The 20841-nt window shown below is 40.7% G+C and overlaps 1 protein-coding gene, 1 long non-coding RNA gene and 2 other non-coding genes across 4 annotated transcripts; 2 read left to right on the top strand and 2 right to left on the bottom strand.

Moving 5' to 3' along the window:
• The first annotated feature begins 932 nt into the window (after positions 1-932).
• LOC134633586 (gastrula zinc finger protein XlCGF57.1-like) lies at positions 933-6243 on the top strand. The gene is made up of 3 exons (XM_063482446.1): positions 933-1212; positions 1604-1737; positions 3823-6243. Exons 2-3 carry the CDS (start codon positions 1635-1637, stop codon positions 5181-5183), a joined length of 1464 nt encoding a protein of 487 aa, XP_063338516.1. The 5' UTR covers positions 933-1212; positions 1604-1634; the 3' UTR covers positions 5184-6243.
• Positions 6244-6936: 693 nt separating this feature from the next.
• On the bottom strand, positions 6937-7009 carry trnav-aac (transfer RNA valine (anticodon AAC)). The gene has a single exon. It is a non-coding gene; the product is annotated as a tRNA-Val (tRNA).
• A 954-nt stretch (positions 7010-7963) lies between these two features.
• On the bottom strand, positions 7964-8036 carry trnav-cac (transfer RNA valine (anticodon CAC)). The gene has a single exon. It is a non-coding gene; the product is annotated as a tRNA-Val (tRNA).
• A 2728-nt stretch (positions 8037-10764) lies between these two features.
• LOC134633370 (uncharacterized) lies at positions 10765-12411 on the top strand. Its single transcript, XR_010094727.2, has 5 exons — positions 10765-10838; positions 10952-11103; positions 11219-11251; positions 11556-11739; positions 12199-12411. It is a non-coding gene; the product is annotated as an uncharacterized LOC134633370 (long non-coding RNA).
• Positions 12412-20841: the final 8430 nt, after the last annotated feature.

Below are 20841 nucleotides of genomic sequence, written 5' to 3'. Positions count from 1 at the left end.
GGATGGTCCAGTGTATAAAGATAAAGGAGGTAATAAAGGAAGCACTACTCTTTAGTATTTAGAGAATTTCACCCTGTTTTGATGACTGCTGTGCAGACAAAGATTACTTCACTTGCTTAGGAATTTTCCTAAGGAAAATTCAACCATCCATCCACAATGCCGTTTGATTAGCAAAGATAAAAACTTTTCATTCTGAAAGACGGAGTGAATTTGGTGAAGGTCACATTTGATGAGATGTGCACTCAATATAATCTGAGTTTCATGGGTGGAGTCATACATTGCTTTTTAAAAAAAATTTACTGGCTTCAAGATTAAAGTGCAATAAAAATGTCAAATTATGCTTTATTTGTACAGTAATAAATAAAACTATTCATATTAGCTCCAGGTGCAATATTTAAATATTATACACTTGAAGGGACCATCAGTCATAACCCAACAAATTAAATGTTTGTGATTCTTAAATGGCTTTTTGCATAATGAGGGTTCAAATAATGATAAAGAGTTAAAGCAAGAGACAAACACAGTTGCCCGATGGCCAGCTAAAGATACTGCCGTAACATTTCTTTGTAATGATGTCAGACAGCCTGAAATTGGAAAACTGTTCATCAGTTAACTATTTATTTAATATATTTTGTTCAGCTTATATTTAAAGTAGATAAGACACAAAACAGAAAATAAATGAAAAACAGTGAACCTGATCTGGCTGTATGTTGTCCTCAAACTAAAATGACTTCTTAGGATTTATTTCGCCACAAAGACTGTTTTGCATGAATCGGAGCTGGAGGTTTATTTTACTTTTTAAACTTTAACAATTATTTCTTCGTGCATTCCTCAGGAATCTTTTTGCGTCAGGAAAAAACGGCTCTAGGAACCTTCTATTATACTGTGTTGTAAGGGGGAACAAAACAAATGTTGGACTGACGGGCAGGAAGCTGTCCGTCTTGAGACTGTGCGGAGCTTCCAGACGAGTTTTCATCCCCTCACGAGGAAAGCCTGCGGTGCCGAATAATAAATAGAATCGTTTTTATGGTGTAACGAGGTTTTGAGACACTGAGACGGTAACAGTTCTAATTTAGCACAATAAATAAAACCGGGCGTCAGCTGACGCCGCCAAACGAGCAAAAACATGAAGGAGGAAAAGAAATACACGTTGGGGTCACTTCCTCCAGGTGGACATAGCTGAAGAGGACTCACTTGTTTTCTGCTGGATAGGTAATTTATTCCCAGTAGAGTCAGCAGCCACACGGTCATGGATACGGCCAGCACAAGAGGGCTTTTACACAATAATATAGACCTGCTACCTAGACTCGAATTTAATTTTTATAAGTTAACCTGTCAAAGGACCCAGAGCTGCTCTAAATTATTGGCAGTAACAGTGATGCAGTGAATTCATAACGTTTTGCAACTCTTGCCAGATCATCTCGGTTTAATCTAACATTTGCACTTTGACAGATGCACCAAGAATAACACAGAGTTAATAGTTTGGCGCACAGACCGGAGCAGTCATGGTTATATTTATCGAGCTTCTGATTGGTAATTGAGCCCCTCTACTGCCTGAGAATGAATGAGTAAATGTTCGGGTGGCTCATTTGTGTCATTACAGCTTGCACCTGAAAATCACAAGTGGAGTTGCAATGTCTCAATTAAAGATCCTCCAGCCGGACGACCCCAGAGGTCTCAGGTTGTGTCCCCTTGTATCTGCATCAGCTACATCAGGTTTGGCAGAAGCACAGGCAGGTGGGTGACGTTCATTTGTTTCATTAACATGTAACTCATTCTCTTGGTCAAACAGCAGAAACTAAATTATAAAACACAACAATTAGTGTGTAATGATGCTGTATTCAGGTATTTGGTAACCACTTCAGAGGTTCATGGACAAGAGGATAAAATCTGAAGTTAGTAAAGGTAAAGCTCCAGAAACACTTGGAGCTTGTCTTTATGGTCCATGAAACTGAAATTTATGAGCCAGGATTAGCTGTGTGGTTCCAGTGTGAGTCATTTCTTTACTCAGTGCACTAACACAGTGTGTGAGACAATGTGCTTTGGTTTATGTTCTCGACCACTTCTCACTGAAGAGAATGTATAGTTGTAGATAAATAAAGATTTTATTAATGCTACTCTGGGGAAACTAGGCTCAGAAAGAAAATGTGAATTAGATATACTAGAAAAATAGTGTAAGGAAATTGCAAAAAATGCAGTAATGCAGTCGGTAGTAACTGATCATTACTAAATGTGAGAAGCTCCATAAAAACAGAGGTTTTGGCATTTTGCTGGACTGGTTGTGTGTGTTAGCACAATGCTGAGGAGTAAAGTAATCTTTCTCAGAAGTTGTTGCTGCCTATCAGTATGGTAAGGTTTATATTCAAAGATCTGAAGTCCATTTGAATCAATTTGAAGTCTACCATTCTGTAGTGAGAAAGATTACTCACATGTGGAAAACATTCAAGACAGCTGCCAAACTTCTCAGGAATGGATGTCCCAGCAAATTCACCTCAAGGTCAAACCATGCAGCTCTGAGAGCTACATGTCAGACCCTACAGGCCTCAGTTAGCATTTTAAATGTTAAAGTTAACGACAGTACAGCATGAACAGACCTTTTCAAATATAACTTGGCTGGCTTATATTTGAAAAGGTCATCTGAATAAACCACAAAGATTATCGAAAATACGCCACTGGACAGCCGGACAGAAAACCATTACAGTGGTCCCTCGCTATAACGTGGTTGACCTTTCGTGGCCTCGCTGTTTCGTGGATTTTTTTTGTGTGCAATTGTGCATGCTTTTTTTTTTTTTTGGCTTACAGTGCATTGTGTTCTGCGTCCTGATTGGCTGTAGACCATTGTCAATCAATCTCGTATCGCGTCTCCTGTACCGTACAGAATGCATTCAGCTTGTCAAATTTACATAAATCTTCGATCGCTAGCAGTGTGACTCTGAAGTGCTGTACTGTAGTTTCGTAAGTTTTATCCCCCCAAAACACAACATTGTCGACAAAACGTTTTGCACCGTCAAAGGCAGCCGCAGGTGCCTTTGGTTTCATTTCATAATACTGGACTTATTTTTCTACGAAGGTTTGAACTTTGAGAGTGTTTAAACAAGAGAGAAAAGTGTGAACATGTTCATGCCTGCCTGAGAAAAGTGTATAAAGCGTGTAGTGAGGGGTTTTACAGCCTTAAAACATCTATAATAATTGTAAAAAAGAAAGTTGGCTACTTCGCAGATTTCACCTATCACGGGTTATTTTTTAGAACGTAACTACCGCAATAAACGGGGGACCACTGTACTTCACTGTTTTTGTGCTAACGTTGTTTCTACAAGCTGTTGAATCATATAGAATGTAGCTAGTTTTTCCACACACAGCTTAAACACACTGCTTCTGAAGTTTGGCTTAGTTTTTGTTCAGTAAATAATGACATTGTGTCATATGTTATAAGGCTGTACTTAAATGATTTTAGAACCTTGTAGAGAGCAGATGATTTTTTGTTTTTGTTTTGTCTTGATGTGTAATACCGTAGAACAGGGGTGTCAAACTTATTTTACATCGGGGGCCACATACAGCCCACTTTTATCCTAAGTAGCCCGGACCTGTAACACTCCGCTTTCTGTCAATAAAGAACTTCTGCATTTAAATGTTTTTTTCACACGATAAAGAATATTAATAATTGACATATGAAATTATCTTGCGGGCCAGATATAATTGTATCGTGGGCTGGATGTGGTCCATTGGTCGTAAGTTTGACATCCCTGACTTAGAACTAGAATTCTCGAACTAAAAATGCATAGCTCACAGCTTCCTGTGATGCACCTGTGATGTGTGTTTCAGGGTTTTCTGCAGATGTCCAGCAGATGTTGCCAGTTAAAGAAGAGGTTCCCTCGATCCCCAGTCTGGACCAGCAGGACATAGGCCACGTCCACATAAAGGAGGAGCAGGAGGAACTATGGACCGGCCAGGAGGGAGAGCAGCTTAATGGTCTGGGTGCTGTTACTTTGAAGACTGAAGATGAAGAAGAGAAACCTCAAGTCTTAGAGCTTCATCAAGAACCAGCTGAAGATAACAGAGAGACACAGACTCCAGCCAGCTGCTCATACAAGCAGATAAAAGGAGAACCTGGTGGAGAACTCTGTGGAGGACCAGAACCTACCAATACTTCATATCTAAACAGTCTTTTACAACCAAATACTGATGGAAAAGCTTCAGACTATTTCGAGAATGAAGTCACTGTTGATGAGGATGATGATGATTGGCAAGAGCCTTTGTCTGGACCTGAAAGTGAAAGTAGTGATTGGAAGGAGAGCATGAAATATGACTCTGGTGTAAAGAGTGATAATGCGGGACGTATCTCTGCCAAACAACCGCTCAGCTGCTCTGAGTGTGGTAAACGCTTTCAGTACAAAGGGTGTCTTCAGAGACATTATTCAACACATCATTCAGGAAAAAAAACTTCCAGCTGTTTGGTTAATAGAGTGAAGAAAAGTGTAAAATCGCAGACAAAAGTCCACGGTGGAGAGAAACCATTTGGCTGCAGTGTTTGTGGACAAAGATTCAATCAAAATGCAAATCTTAAGACTCACATGAGAGTCCACACAGGGGAAAAACCGTTTACTTGTAGCATTTGTGAAACTAGATTTAGACAGCAGTATAGTCTGGATAGGCACATGAGAATCCACACAGGCGAGAAACCTTTTAGTTGTGGTGTGTGTAGTAAAAGATTTTTACAACTGGGGGATCTGAAGAGACACAGAAGTGTCCACACGGGAGAGAAGCCTTTTGATTGTAATGTTTGTGGTAAAAGATTTACTCAGAGGATTCATTTCAAGACACATCTGAGTGTTCACACAGGTGAGAAGCCATTTAGTTGCGACGTTTGTGGTAAAAGATTTAATCGAGAGGGCAATCTGAAGACACACAAAAGAATCCACACAGGAGAGAAACCATTCAGCTGTGAATTTTGTAGTAAAAGGTTTTCACAACCAGGTGTTCTGAAGAGACACAGGAGCATCCACACAGGGCTGAGCCCATATGCTTGTGATCTTTGTGGTAAACGGTTTAATTATAAGAAAAATCTTAACAGGCACATGATAATTCACACAGGAGACAAACCATTTGGCTGTGACATTTGTAATAAAAGATTTTTACAATTAGGGGATTTAAAGAGGCACATGAGAGTACACACAGGAGAATAATTACTTTAGTGCTGTGGGGTTAGTGGGAAAAGATTTATCCTAAGAGGGAAATGCAAATCCCCAAAAGTTGATTCTATTCATCTGGACGTAGCGTTTTCAGTGGGAGCAACATTTCGTAACTCATCCAAGTGACTTCCCCAGTCTCAGCTGGCTGCAGGTTTCCCCAACCTTATAAACAGTGATTTGCACAATGACCGAAACTAGCACCACTGTGAATCCCCAAATACTGAAGAAGTCACTTGGATGAGTGATGAAAAGTTTTGTCCAGATGATCACAATCAACCTTTCGAGATTTACATACCTGGATAACTGAGCATGCATCGAGACAAGAAAATGTGAAGAGACAACAGAGATTGTACTGTACAGTAATCTGATCACAAGATGGAAAATGTATATTAAACAATCCATAGCTTTTGTCCCTCTGATAATTGCAAATAGTAATCATCTGTATCATCTTAGTCCAACATCAGGAATATGTTTTCACATTAACGTAACAGTATATAGCTTTTTTTTCTTTAACCTCCTAGGACCTGGCGTCCACATATGTGGACATCACATTTTGTATTTATACTCAATTTTGCTCTAAAAGGGCCTGATATCCGCTTACGAGGACATTATACTGCTACTGTTCTATCAAAATTTCAAATGAATATCCTCATATGTGGCTCTCATTTTTCTTAGAAACAAAAATCAGGTAAAAAACAAAATCTGGTCATTCTTTGTTTTTACATTCATCGGGTCCCAATCAGCCCAAATATCAAAGAGAAATCAAAAATGCTTGCCATGGAAGAGTTCAGGTCATAGAAGGTTAAATCTGTCATTATGAGGTTGTTGTGTTCGTATTTTGTAACAGTGTCATTTTTTCTGTCTTTTAGTTTTTACATTTGTTCCCTGTGAATTTCAATTTGATTGCTGCAACTTGGCAGGAATTTTCCCACATTAAACCAGATTTGGTTTACCACATTGACACTTCAAACTTTGGTGTGGCTCAGGGAGCACAGTGTTTTAGTGCCCTCTATTGTCCAGCAGTCTGTGCATGATAAATAAAATATTTTCAGTAGTTTTCTTTGGGTTTTTCTTTCTTTCTTTTTATTAATCCAGATGATGTGTCATTTTTATTTGATTAATGATAAAAAGGTTGTAATGACGTGGACCCTGAAAAGTGCACAGGAATGATTATATTGATAAAGGAGGCTTAAAAATTGACACCGCAGACTAAACTGTGAACACTGATCCGGGAAAAGCAGGACTGATAGGTCTGAGAGCGTTTGCAGTTAAATTCCTCCTCTTGTGGGATCAGTGAGTGTCTGTTTAGAAATAAACAGCTAAGGGTAACAATGAAATGACAAAACTTGACTCTCTCTAACGGCTTGAAAACTTCACAAGAAATACTTAACTTCATTAAGGAAACTTTACTTCTGCATCAACCTTTGGAGAGGTAAGACCTCTGTGTTGGTGAGATTAAGCCATGTTAACACGGCTCTTACTATTTAATGTTCTCTAAAATAGTAAATTCAGTTTTCAGGCTAAAGTCGTAATGCATTCTTCTGCTACTGCTTGTGGAGTTTTCTGAAATTTGGGCCATAGACAACTCTTTAGCAAGACGAGCATCCAAAGGTTACAAATGTCAGAGGCCTGTACCAGATTTGAGTACTTTCTCTCGTCTGTGTCCCAAACAGCAGTAGAACCCCACAAGTTCAAGCAGTGCCTGCAGTCAGACACTTTTATATCAGGACGCATAAGCAAAGAAGCATGTTTCTGCCCGGTTTCGGACCGGGGACCTTTCGCGTGTTAGGCGAACGTGATAACCACTACACTACGGAAATGGCGCTTGCGTACCCTGTAGTCATTAAAGGAGCATTTCAATGCTTTCTTACATTTGTGGACTTTTAGGACAGATCACGTAGGACCTTTTTGACTTGTGAGCGCACAGGTGGAACTCATGTTTCTTCAAGCCCATTATAGGACTAGATTATTAGATTGACTAGGATCTGGTGTGCGATTAAGGTGTGCGTGGTCATTGCAGGTAAAAGGCAGAGCAGAGAAGGAGACTGCTCACTCCCCGTTGGGGAATCGAACCGACGTTCGTGAGCGCTGCCACGGTCACGTCAAGCTGGGATTCGCAGCAGGTATGACAGGTAAAATTTGGCTGGCCGTGTAGAAATCCCCATCAGTTTACCAGGAACTACACTTTTATGCCTGTTTGACACAGAGCTTTTCTGTGCTTCAGGCAGGGTTCCATGGTGTAATGGTTAGCACTCTGGACTCTGAATCCAGCGAGCTGCGTTCAAGTCTCAGTGGAACCTCATTTGGCTTTCTAGCACTTTGCTCCACAGGTACATTAGCATTAGCACACGCTAGCATCAGAGTCTAGTCAGTTAAAGAGCAAGTTAGTGGCCCAGTCAATTCCACTCCTCTTGTGTTGGCTGATCTCATCTGCACATGGTCTTCATGCTGCACCAAACCTCGCTCATGCTCTTCTGCTGCACTTTCCACTTCAGCTTCCTGCTGTATCGTTCATTGGCCACCTTGACTCAAGTCAACTTTTCCTCTTGCACTCTTCTCACTTCTAATCCTGTTGCCACCTCTGAAGGCCCCGATCTTCTTGTTGACAAGCTCTTTGATGTCCTTTGTTCGGCTAGCACACAACCTACAGAAGACAAAACCAAGAGACTTAATTCTCAATAGGGATGCAAGTAAAACAGAGAAAATGCTGGACAAGCAGAGTTGTCTAAACAGTGAACATCAATTCCCTTGTGACCAAAGAAGCAAAAGACCCATGTTTCCGCCCGGTTTCGGACCGGGGACCTTTTGCGTGTGAGGCGAACGTGATAACCACTACACTATGGAAACCCCGAATGGCAGCTTGTTTGGCTTTCCAATGTGTCTCACTGAGTAATCTCGCAATCGGACAAATCTGGTGGCATGTTCCTATCATGGCCTTGAAGAAAAAGGAGCCATGGAGAAGAGACAGACGCACTCTAGCAAGGAGTCTGAACTGTAGTCTCGATGTTAGGCTCACTTAAACTTTGGACATTTAGGAGTTCACTAAAGCAAGCACAGCTCAACATATGCTGCCCTAAGAACCCCAGAAGCTCTGGCAGCAGAACTGTTGCCTAAAGCGCCCATTTGTTTCATTGCCTTGTGCATTGGCTGAAAATAGGCCCAAGTCCTGTGCAGGCAACCTAGAGCCACTCATTTCCAAGAGCTTAGTCTGTGCCTCCATCTTCAGGAAATATGGCGACTGGAGATGTGTTGGAGACCTTTCGCGTGTGAGGCGAACGTGATAACCACTACACTATGGAAACGGCGCTTGCGTACCCTGCAGTCATTCAAGGAGCATTTCAATGCTTTCTTACAGTTGTGGACTTTTATGACAGATCACGTAGGACTAGTGAGAAGGAGGGAACTCCCATTTGTGTCATTTTTCAAGCACTCCTCTGCTTACGGCTATATTGACAATGCAAATTGTGATCTCGAGATAGCATCTCTTGTCATGGGAGCTGATCTTCTCGTTGACAAGCTCTTTGATGTCCTTTGTTTGGCTAGCACACAATCTACAGAAGACAAAACCAAGAGACTTATTTGTCAGTAGGGACGCAAGTAAAACAGAGAAAACGCTGGCCAAGCAGAGTTCTCTTGGACTAGCATCTCTTCTGATGGGAGCTCTTTCTGAGAAGACTTTTGAGCGCACAGGTGGAATTCATGTTTCGTCAAGCCCATTATAGGACGAGATTATTCGATTGACTAGGATCTGGTGTGCGATTAAGGTGTGCGTGGTCATTGCAGGTAAAAGGCAGAGCAGAGAAGGAGACTGCTCACTCCCCGTCAGGGAATCGAACCCCGGTCTATACTAACTACACTATACTAACGAGGACCTCTGAACCCAGATAGCAAGACGACATTGAATCTATGTTGATTTTTCATCCGAACCGTCGTATATGGTCGGGGTTGAAATGCCAATGTTGTAACAACATTGAAATACTGTGGTAAACCGACGGTCTTACTATAGAGACGTTGTAACGATGTTGATTCACCGTTGTTTTTTTGTCATTGATATTTGATCTATTTATAGTCGACCAGGTGACAACAACAACGTCGAGAAAACGTCTATTTATAGTTGACGATCATTCGGCTCCGGTCACCATCAAAAACCATCGATTTGTAGTTGAGCATTAAATTGCATTGCAACTGATCGGGTATAAAGTACCAGAGAAAGTAGATTTATTGTTCATTTGTTATCAATGCCTTGGTGTGGTTCACCAGCTTTAAAAAATCGTGTCTACGTGCAATTTATGTATAGTTGACCGGGAAATTAAAGCAGCGATCACTTGGACTATTCCGCAGCACCCCTCTCACATTGGTACACCCCCCCCCCCGGTATTCATTGTCTTCTACAGTAGAGCGGGACATTTAATTTACTCTCAGCGGAATTGACCGGAGAAGGCATCAGTTCATGCACTGCACTGGCCTGCACCACGATTAGTATAAGGTAAGAATGAATGATTTTTTTTCCTACTCGGTATTTCCATGTTTGCATTTGAATAACAGTAAAAAAAACTCGTTAATGTTGTACATTAACGAGTTTTTTAAATTGTGTCTACTTCTTACAATCTGGCAACAAATAAATTGCACTGCGGACAAAGTATATCAACAAAGAAAACATTTTCGTTTCATAATTTCTTTGTTATATTCCCTTACAAAGCTAGCTTTAACGCTTCGAGGTTTCCTTTGTTCTTGCCGTCGCCTCGGCGCTTGACCCAGACTTTCGCTCTGTAGTTGCTTAGTACTACAAAAAATTCTAAATCTGTGATATATGATTGATAAACGTAAAGTTAACTGTATAAACGTGTTCAATGACTTTGTTACTTTTGATGATTGGAGAGCACTCGCTTCAATGCCCACACGAAAACTTTAGACTCAGTTTGAAAGCTCACGCAGCATGCCCACGTGACTGTACGTTGCACGCTCAACTAACTTTACGTTGCACGCGTACATGACTTTCCGTTTGTGCCTTGAATAATGAATAAGGCTACGTCCACACGTACCAGCGTATTTTTGAAACCGCTGATTTTTCTATGCGTTTGCACCTTTTGTCCACACGTAATGTATGTCTGGCCGTACATTGTGTTTGTATTTCCAGGCACATTTCACGAAGCAGAACGCAGTCTTCAGAGATATCCACGTGAACGCTGTGATACGTCTGACCTTCAGTCCGAAGAAGAAACCCAGATCAGTCTTAAAAGAAAGCACAAGTAAAACCTTTATATTCACAAACATATCTTTGATTGTTAAGAATTTATGATCTTGTCTTTTATACATATCTGTGGTGCTTGCATACTGCAATATCACCACATAATATAGTCCAAAAAGTGGAAGTTTGTAAACTTTTTAAAAATGCAAAGCCGTGTACACTTGTGCACTTCAAAAATTCATTGTATACTGTACCTTCTTGCACGTCTCTGTTTCCTGTGTGTGTTGTTAGAAATCAAACTAACTTTAGGAAACAATATGCCAAAAGCATATTTACAATTACTTAAGACCGTTTTTAATTTATTTTCTTTAGACCAAATCCCCTGTACACATATACGGACTCAGAGGATGAGCAGCCTACAAAAAAACGGTTTCCCCAGGCCCCTCGAGTGAAAATACCAGGTAATAAAATACTGTCTAGTGTCTGTGTACATATCTGTGTCTGACACAAGGAAACTTTTTTGACAAGTTGTCTGTATTCTTAAATACTTAAAAAATTATCTTTTTCTAAACAGCCCTCATCACTCCGCAGTCTGCCCCCCAGCCCACTGATAGCAACCATCATAATGCCCCACCCAGCTTCCGGCACCTTTCGCCACTCCGGCACAAACCGACACAGCTTTGCGATCTCGCCAGCATGCAGAGTCTGATGTCTTCCCTATAGATGGTATGCTTTTAAAAAAGCTTTAAAGCTGCATCACAATGTCATTGTACTCTTATCTAAAAAGAAAACCCAATTTATACTCCTGAATGTCATCTTGTTGTGATTTTTTTTTCTGTAGATTCCAGAGACTCTGTGAAGCCACTATTACAAGGCAAGTTTGAAAATCTTGGAATTTCACAGTTTACATGGTATAACAAATATATGTGACAGGCAAAAACTAGTAAACACTTTTAGCAGTTACAAGAACTAACAAATGAATATCCAACAAAAGTGAATAGAAATACATTGCACTGCCAATACTTTGGTTTATTCTTTGTATGACTTGAAAATCAGGCTTTAGGGAAAACCAAATGACATGTTTCTATCATCAATTACATGAAGTAAACACACAAGCACTTGCATACACATTTAAGACATGAGACACGCTAATTCCATCTCATAAAATGTGTCTATAGGTGAGACGCTTTGCGTTGATTGGTGCTGCTGGACCACACTGGAGGTGCGAGTCCGCTGTGTAATGGTTTATGCCATTACAAAGGAGCTGGCCTCTGTACTCAACTGGGCAGGGAAAAAATACCAAGGACCAGACAAAGCAAAAAAGGGCATTTAAAGAGACAGCGCTGTGTAGATGCATATTTGGTAAGTTTTAACATTTATTGTAGTTTTATGAGCCTAAAGTGAACAATAAAGGGATCAATTGATGTGCTGGGTGTGTTTCACATTTCCTATGTCTGTTTTTTGCTATATTACTTTGTCTTTCTTAATAACAAGACTTTCATGTCCGGTTAATCTGGAGATGGAGTCTTTGGTCTTCGGCTTGTTTTGTCCTCGGGTTGTACACTTTGTACAGCCCGACGACCCCATGTTTTCTTTTTTTTTTTTAAAGGATACACGGCACACCATGCTAAGACATATCACATTTTCAGCTTATAGCTCTTTGGGAATCAAATGCGGCAGTTTGCTGATTTCTGCCTGGTGACTTTCATGTTTATCAGCCTAGGAGTTTACATACTTTCTCCCTGCTGAAGACAATTAACAAGAGCTTATTCATGTGCTCTAATTCCCTTTTTTTGTGTGTGTGTCTATTTTTTGTCCTAGATGGCCTGGCGCAGCAGGTAGGGGCGAACTCTATGTCTGAGTTGGTCTTTGCTCAAGCAGTCCAGAAATGGCTCAGATATGCTCCAGATCGTACGGGTGGCGCGCAGGACACACATCATCCATCCCCATCCCGGAGTAAATAATAAAAAGTGACGTGAAACATAGAAATGTAAATAGGAAACTTTGTCTTTTAATAAAGTATTTTGCAAATGATACATGTCTATTGACCTTTTTTGGTGTTTTGGTTTTTTTCAATAAAAAGCAACTGTGCGAAAGAGGTGGAAAATCAATACCATATCTCAACAGTGTTTCAATGTCAACAGTGTTAGAAAATATAACGTCGAATCAATGTCAGGTTTCAACATTGATTCAACATCAAAACCTGACGTTGTTTCAACGTTAAAAATGGGTGCAAGAGTGATGTTGGGTCAACGTCACACTTCAACGTTGCTTCAATGACGTCGCCTGATATTGACTCAACATTGTTTCAATGTTTCCTTGCTATCTGGGAAGTGTTTCCACAGTCACGTCAAGCTGGGATTCGCAGCAGGTATGACAGGTAAAATTTGGCTGGCCGTGTAGAAATCCCCATCAGTTTACCAGGAACTACACTTTTATGCCTGTTTGACACAGAGCTTTTCTGTGCTTCAGGCAGAGTTCCATGGTGTAATGGTTAGCACTCTGGACTCTGAATCCAGCAATCTGAGTTCAAGTCTCAGTAGAATCTCATTTGGCTTTGTAGCACTTTACTCCACAGGTATATTAGCATTAGCACACGCTAGCATCAGAGTCTAGTCAGTTAAAGAGCAAGTTAGTGGCCCAGTCAATTTGCACTAAAAGAAAAGTGAACTGGGCACAAATGGCCACCATAGAGCCCAGAGGGTTAATGATATATAGCACTTTAAAATACCCAGCACAGGACCAAAGTGCTGCATAATGATTAAGTTGAAAACAGTAGAGTAAAAAAATATATATATTTAAGACACATAATCCATAAAGAATTAAAAGAGTCCTATATTTAAAAAACGAGATAAAATGGGATGGGGGGCCCCTGGCCCAGAGCGATTGTTATCACTTCTACACTGGAACCTACCTACGGTGTAGGAGAGAAAAATAACATCGTGGAAGAGACATAAAGTGAGTGAAAAAACATCCTAAATGCATTTCGAATTTATTTACGGCTACAAATTACATTTCTTTTACCAATTATTGTTTTTTTAATGTCACAATTCCACCCCTACTCCTTTATCCGGGCTTGGACCGGCAAAAGTGACCCGAAATAGGCACTCTGGTGGAGTTACTTTGTGAGTGTGTGTGTGTGTTTATAAGTAGTAGGTGTGATCCACAAAACAACATAACAGTAAAAGAAGAACTGACTGCGTTACAGTCAGTGCGGGAGCAGCGGCTTCGCTCATGCGCGATTCATTTGCAGTTTGGACGCATAGGTGTGCACATCTCCTGCCCTGATAGCAGCTGGGGGAGGACTATCCTCCGCCCAGGGGGGTCTGAAAACTCGCTAAATATAGCGACAAAGTCGCTAAGTTGGCAACACTGCCTGCTTCAAGGCTTGTACACGGGGAACAGTGAGACACACTTGAGGCGCATTCAAAAGGTCACGTGATTAACCGTGAATATGGCTTCCATCTCTTGGAAAAACGTTATGGTGCCGGTAAACCTATATCGGAAGAGCCGTTTTGTCGGCCATCCAAAGGTTCAGCAATAGTGCACCCTCAGCAGCTGCAGTGTCCACTTCACAATCGCTGCAGCACTCGGTGAGTTTATTGTATAGCATGTTGGACGGCTTAATAGCAGCGTTAGCTAAACTAGCATAGCTAAATGACTGAGCTAGTCCTCACTTTTTCTTTTTAAATTTGGTAGGGTAGGCAGCAGACAGACATCGAACAAAATACAACTTATTTTATTTATTTGGTAGGCAACAGTCGTTCTTGATGCAAATATTTCCTTAGGAATCCAACAATGCATCTGGACCGACAAGACCTGCCACTGGGATATCATAGCGCGTGGTAGGGTAGGCTTTACTAGTGATGTGTCGGTCGCGAACGAAATGGCTCTTAGAGCCGGATCTTTGACGTGAACGACGCGAGCCGGCTCCTTATCGCGAGCCGTGGGGTTTTTTTTTCTTTCTCTCACGCACTTTTTTCCGCTTCACTCTGCACGTGAGCCTTTGCGCTGGGAAGAGGGGGGAGGGGCGGTAGTTACACCCGCAGTAGCACAGGAACAGCGCCAGAGGGAGAGACAGAGAAAGAGAGCCAGGGACAACAACGTCACATTAAAAAGGTATAGTAATCATCCACAACTATTTTCATTTGTGGATGATAAAGGATTCAGAAAGTTTATTCATGCAGGCCCATATGACAGAGAATGTGCATCTTCTTTTTGTTTTCATATTTTAATTTATATTTAATTGTGTTGTGGTTTGCAGTGTTTTGTGTAGTTTCACTTTAAATTTGTTTAAAAGGAAAAAGCTGAAAATTTAAATAGTTAAAAGTTGAAATGTGAATAGTTGGTTTTTGTATTATATGACTTATTTATTACATTTTATGTGGAGTGAATAAATAAAAGTATATTTACGGTGGCCCCTAGAGACAAAGCACGTACAAACTCCAAAACACGTAGAAACTCAAAAGCACGTACAAACCCTGAAGCACGTACAAACTCCAATACACGTACAAACTCCAAAACACGTAAAAGCTCCATAGCACGTATAAACTCCGAAGCACGTACAAACCTCGAAGCACGTACAAACTCCAAAACACGTAGAAACTCAAAAGCACGTACAAACCCTGAAGCACGTACAAACTCCAATACACGTACAAACTCCAAAACACGTAAAAGCTCCATAGCACGTATAAACTCTGAAGCACGTACAAACCTCGAAGCACGTACAAACACCAAAACACGTAAAAACTCCAAAACACGTACAAAAGACAACAGAAGTGCTCCAGGATGCTAGGCGCAGTGTTGAGCTTTTGTTACCTAGTGGCTACACAAGCCAGGAAGTACCAACGACCGGATTTGGTGTGTGGCAGTAACAGGTAAATGAACATTTTTTTAAAATTATTTATATATATGTGAGTGCTTGTGTATAAATACACAAACAATACACATATGCTTTCAATTGTGTAATTTAAGTGATCTAGGTAGCTCTGATTTGGAAGTTAACGCTAGAAATGTGTTTTGGAGTTTGTACGTGCTTTTTGGAGTTTGTACCTGCTTTGTCTCTAGGGGCCACCGCATATATTTATATATAAACATATATAAATAAAACCACTTTTTTTTTAAATTAGTAATTCCTTTTGTGCATAATTTTATATTGTTAATAATAAATTAATTAAAGCAACAAAACAACCTGAAGAGCCGCTTCGGAGCCGAAAGAGCTGGCTCCTTTTAGTGAGCCGAGCCGAAAGCCGGTTCTCTAAAAAGAGCCGGAAATCCCATCACTACTCCCCACGTACTCTGAGAGCTCGAAAGCCTGAGAGGGAAGAAAAAAAATGAAGACCTAGAAAGATGAATATTTGCGGTTTATTGGTAGTTTTTTGTTTGTTTTATTGCATTTATGACCTGAAATCTGATTATTCTTTAGCTAAACCTTTTCCACATCAGTTTGCTGTTTACAACTGAAAGCAGCTGTGGCTCAGAGTGCTTTCACTTCACCCCTCCTTGTAAATTTCTTTGGAGAAAAAACACATTTTACTTTATTGCTTCACCAACAAGGCAAATGTTGTTTAGGGCCTTTTAGGCACAAAAATTCTACGTTAGTTTTTGCACTTTCACCAATCTGACTTTAAGGAGTCTCAGCTGAGTATGATATTTTTATTTATTGCATAAAAGAAGAAGGCTGGGTTTAAAGGCTTCAATGCTTAGATAAAATATGGCCGAATACTGTAAGAAAAAAAGGGAAAACAAAAACAAACCAAGCTAAAGTATTAATGAACTGAAATCTCTGATGTCTTTGGCAATCGTGGACCTGAAAACTGCTTCATCAAATACGGTTTCCTTCATTTCTGTTATTCAGTCATACGTACTGATTTCTAAACTTTTTAATGAATGTCGAGGTTTTTGCTGAATGTAGAGTTTCAGATTTTCCTTTTTTTGAGAGGAACTTTGAGTGACCGATTTCTTGATGAGAACCAATAAAGATGTGATTTGGTTTAAAATGTAGATCTGTCTCTGTACAAACACCAGTCCAGCACACAAACACTGGACCTTCCCCTTCCCCACCATGCCTTCTCCATACTGGGAGGACATGGTGCTTGTGCTGGAGCAGCTCCAAAACTGTGGAAAGATCTGCCTTTAGAGATTAGACAGGCCTCGATTTGTTCCACCACCTGCCTTTAAATAATGGCAGGGATACACAAACCTGCACAGGTAAACATTTTATTATGCAGAGATATTTTTGGGCAGCATTTATTGTCTAAAAAGTGAGTCTGTTCCTTTAACTTATTTTTCATAATTAATATTGCACTTTTATCAGGTGTAAACAGTTTTGGGTGCAGCCATGTGGCTCTGTGTTACCGGGGATTTGGTGCAACTGGATTAGATTTGATGTAGAACATGCTTTTTTTCCCTCAGGAGGAACCAGAGGAGCTTTCTGATGGTGACTTTGAAAGTCCAGTCTGCCGGAGAAGATCAGGTATGTCTGAAAAATGAAAATGGAGAGTACGCTGAATGAAAACTTATTGAGGTTGTAAGCTCAATGACCAGTTAGACTTTGTGACTGCTGAGTATGAACATAATTCCTGGGGGGTTTGTTTGTTCGTGTGTTTGACGAGGGCATAGTTAATGTGTCTGATTTTAATGTTTACAGATCATAAGAGGTGATTAGAGCCAAGCAGGAATATGTGTCCAACTTTCACTAGAATTAATATAAGGAGGTGTTCCAGGGTAGGATAGCAAAGCCCTCTTTTCCACACCCTGGAACACCACCAAGTCATTGGTTTAGGTATGTGGATGACACCTGGGTGAAAATCAAATCTCAGGACGTACCACAGTTCACGGATCACATTAACTCAGTGGACCGACACATCAAATTCACCAGGGAGGATATGAAAAGTGGCAGGTTAGCCTTCTTAGACTGTGAGATCTCCATCAGTAATGGGGGACATCTAAAAGCTGACGTGTACCGTAAACCTACACATACGGATCAGTATCTAAGGTTTGACTCTCATTTTCCACTGGAGCACAAACTGGGTGTCATCAGGACGCTACAACACAGAACGAACACCATCCCCACTGACACAGCGGCCAGGGAGGCAAAAGAACAGCACATCATGTAGGCCCTGAGTAAATGTGGTTATCCCAGCTGGACTTTTGTCAAAGCTGGAAAGACACCTAAAGAAAGCTCCAGCCGATCCAGGAGAGAAGGACAACCGCTGCCCAAGCGAAAACCTGTAGTGATCCCGTATGTGTCAGGAGTATCGGAACAGTTGAGACGCATTTTTTCTAAACGCCGGATCTCTGTGGCTTTTAAACCCCAAAACACGCTGCACCAAAAATTGGTCCACCCCAAGGATCGGGTCCCCCGACACAAACAGAGTAACATAGTGTACGCTGTTAAGTGCCAGGAGGATTGCCAGGATTTATACATCGGGGAAACCAAACAACCTCTGGCGAAGCGGATGGCACAACACAGAAGAGCTACCTCGTCAGGCCAGGACTGCAGTCTGTTTACACCTACAGGCCAGTGGACACTCTTTCAATGATGAGGATGTACACATCCTGGACAGGGAGGAACACTGGTTTGAGCGCGGAGTCAAGGAGGCCATTTACGTGAAAAGGGAAAGACCATCTCTGAATCGAGGAGGGGGCCTAAGGGTACATCTTTCGCCATCTTACAATGCTGTGATTGCAGCCATTCCCCAACTCTCTGTGAATGGGACTCATGGCCATTGATCAGTGGGCTTTGATCAGTGGGTTTTGGTCAGTGGTTGTTGATCAATGGTCATGAGAATTTGCATAATTATGATTAAGGAACTGACCTCCCAGCCCATTGTTCCTTCAGTGGGCTGGTTTCAGTCATTATGCAAATGTACTGTTTATAAGATTGGAAACCTGCAGTCAGCTGAGACTGAAGAAGTCATTTGGATGAGTGACGAAACGTTTCTCCCACAAAACGCTACGTCCAGATGAACAGAATCAACTTTTGGAGATTTACTTTCCTGGATGATTGAGAATGCATCAAGACTGAGTCAGTAGAGTTGAGACACACCTCAATGTCCATCAGAAATGACTCATAGGTACAGTAGTGTGCAGGAAGACGTAGAACTTCAAAACAGCTGGAAGATTTTGGAAGACTGCTGTTGACCACTTCCACAGTCATTTCTCTCAGCAAGACCTCCCATCCTGTCCAAAACTTGATGAGGGCTTTTCGTTGTGCACAAGATGCTGCAACAGAACATTGTTTTGAGCTATAATGACATCCTATATTCATTATTTTGAATTTTTTTGGGAGAAATACCATAAAAGAGCACCAGACATTTTTGCCCCACTCAAATTGTTGTTGTAGCTGTTATAGATATTTCTATGGTAACAAAACTAAAAGTAGTCTACATACAATTATAGTGCAACTGAAAATGCCACCACTCTGTTTTTTTATGTATTGCATGGCAGCAGTATGGAGCAAATAACAAAACAAAATTATACTATAGTGTACTTTGTTAATAAACTGAGATCACTGGAGTGTATGTAATTTACCAAAGTATAATCAGAGAAAACCAATAGCAAAATACCTAACGCAGCAGACTTACCATTTTCAATGAAGGACCGAAGGTAACCTGCCACTCTGCATTTATCCTCAAGAGAGCATTCCTCTTCCTCCTCAGCTTCATCTTCTGTGGCAGGCCACACTATCCTTTCTAGAATAGACTGTATAAAACAGCTCACCTTGGATAAATGTTTCTCTTAAATGCTACTAGATAAAATTAGCTGAATTTGTCATTTTTATAGCTTTACTTATCTTGTAGTCTTAAGAGCGTCAGCAACATTAGGTGTATTTTTATTAAATGTAACCCAGCTGTTCGACTAGCCCAAGCATACAAAATAGTGTATTGATGTTTTGTGTCAACAATTAATGTGCATCCTTCATAAATTAACCAAATACCTTTACTGTTCAGATGTTAAAAGATGTGACCTGACTTTACCTCACAACAGGGAGCAGTCTCTGATTCCCTTGGTAAGAAAAGAGGAATGATGTCTGATCTTTCTGTCAGAAGCGGCCATACCATGGTCTCCTTAAGCCCTTTCCTCAGCTGCTTGACTTGATGGCTTGTTCGTGTTATGACCTACAACGGTGAGACCAAACCAAAACTGAAGTTGGAGTCCGTAAATTGAGACACACTTTAAATGTTAAATACTTAAAGAACATGCACTGTACTGGTAAAAGCATTTCAAATGGCCTCCAAAGAGATTTTTTTTAATTGTATATGAAAAATGTACTTATTCACATCCGAAGGTTTGATGTGCTTTTCTATTTAAAATGTAAATTTATTGGGGAGAGTAAGTCAGTACTCACAGCGTGGAATAGCAGATGTTCATACAGCCACTTTCTATTGGTTTGTGTGACACCTGGCAGGTCCCAAGCCAGGGCTAGCTCGAGAACATTTCTTCGTTCCAGTTCTGTTAATTCAGCAGTGCCATCAAGCTAGGACAGAGAAAAAAAATTAGTAGTCAGTAGTAGTTCTCCAAAAGTTGATTCTGTTCATCTGGACGTAGCGTTTTGTGGGAGAAACGTTTCGTCACTCATCCAAGTGACGTCTTCAGTCTCAGCTGACTGCAGGTTTCCCCAAATCTTATAAACAGTACATTTGCATAATGACTGAAACCAGCCCACTGAAGGAACAATGGGCTGGGAGGTCAGTTCCTTAATCATAATTATGCAAATTCTCATGACCATTGATCAACAACCACTGACCAAAACCCACTGATCAAAGCCCACTGATCAATGGCCATGAGTACCATCCACAGAGAGTTGGGGAATGGCTACAATCACAGCATTGTTAGATGGCGAAAGAAAGTCAGTAGTAGGTACTGATGGCTATTCAATCATGTCTCTAAATTCAATATTTAGTGAAATAGTAATTCTTTAAAATAATGGTACAAAAATGCAAACCAGCTGAATAGTGCTGCGGATATCAATATCAGGGCAATCCTCAATCTGAACTGTAGCTGTTTCAGGTGAGCCACCAAAAAGGACATGGATGATTGCAGGACTTATACCAGACACACACAGTCCACCATGAATGAATGAATGTCCCATTATTCTTCCTAAGATCAAACATAATAAATTCACTTAGCCTAACATTGCATGGGGGTAAAAACAAACAGTTTTGTAACTGTATTCAATCTATTTTTCATCTTTATGGTTACAGTTAGGATAATGTAACACAAGTAATGCTGTTTCCTTTAGTGCTGCACATGTATTATTTTAAATTACTCTTCCTCTTATTTCTGTACATAACTTTCTTACCTGCCACCAAAAACATGTCACTCTCAAGCAAGGTCTGACAAGTGGATGGAGTCAAGTGTTCTGGCTCACCGTCAAACAGTCTTGTAAGATCTGTGTTCCCTGAAAAGAGTACAGCTAGGTTATGTTGCGTATGAGAAATCCAGGCAGTAATTTTAACA

The sequence above is a fragment of the Pelmatolapia mariae genome, linkage group LG8 (genome assembly GCF_036321145.2).
Source record: "Pelmatolapia mariae isolate MD_Pm_ZW linkage group LG8, Pm_UMD_F_2, whole genome shotgun sequence".
Lineage (NCBI taxonomy): Eukaryota > Metazoa > Chordata > Actinopteri > Cichliformes > Cichlidae > Pelmatolapia > Pelmatolapia mariae.
This window is presented reverse-complemented; position numbering and strand designations above follow the sequence as displayed.

What these genes read in the sequence shown, in the direction of transcription:
- LOC134633586 (XM_063482446.1), top strand. Translation starts at nt 1,635, where the DNA reads ATGTCTCAATTAAAGATCCTCCAGCCGGACGACCCCAGAGGTCTCAGG. An exon ending in TTTGGCAGAAGCACAGGCAG is followed by an intron (nt 1,738 to 3,822) that starts GTGGGTGACGTT and finishes TGTGTGTTTCAG; the next exon opens with GGTTTTCTGCAGATGTCCAG.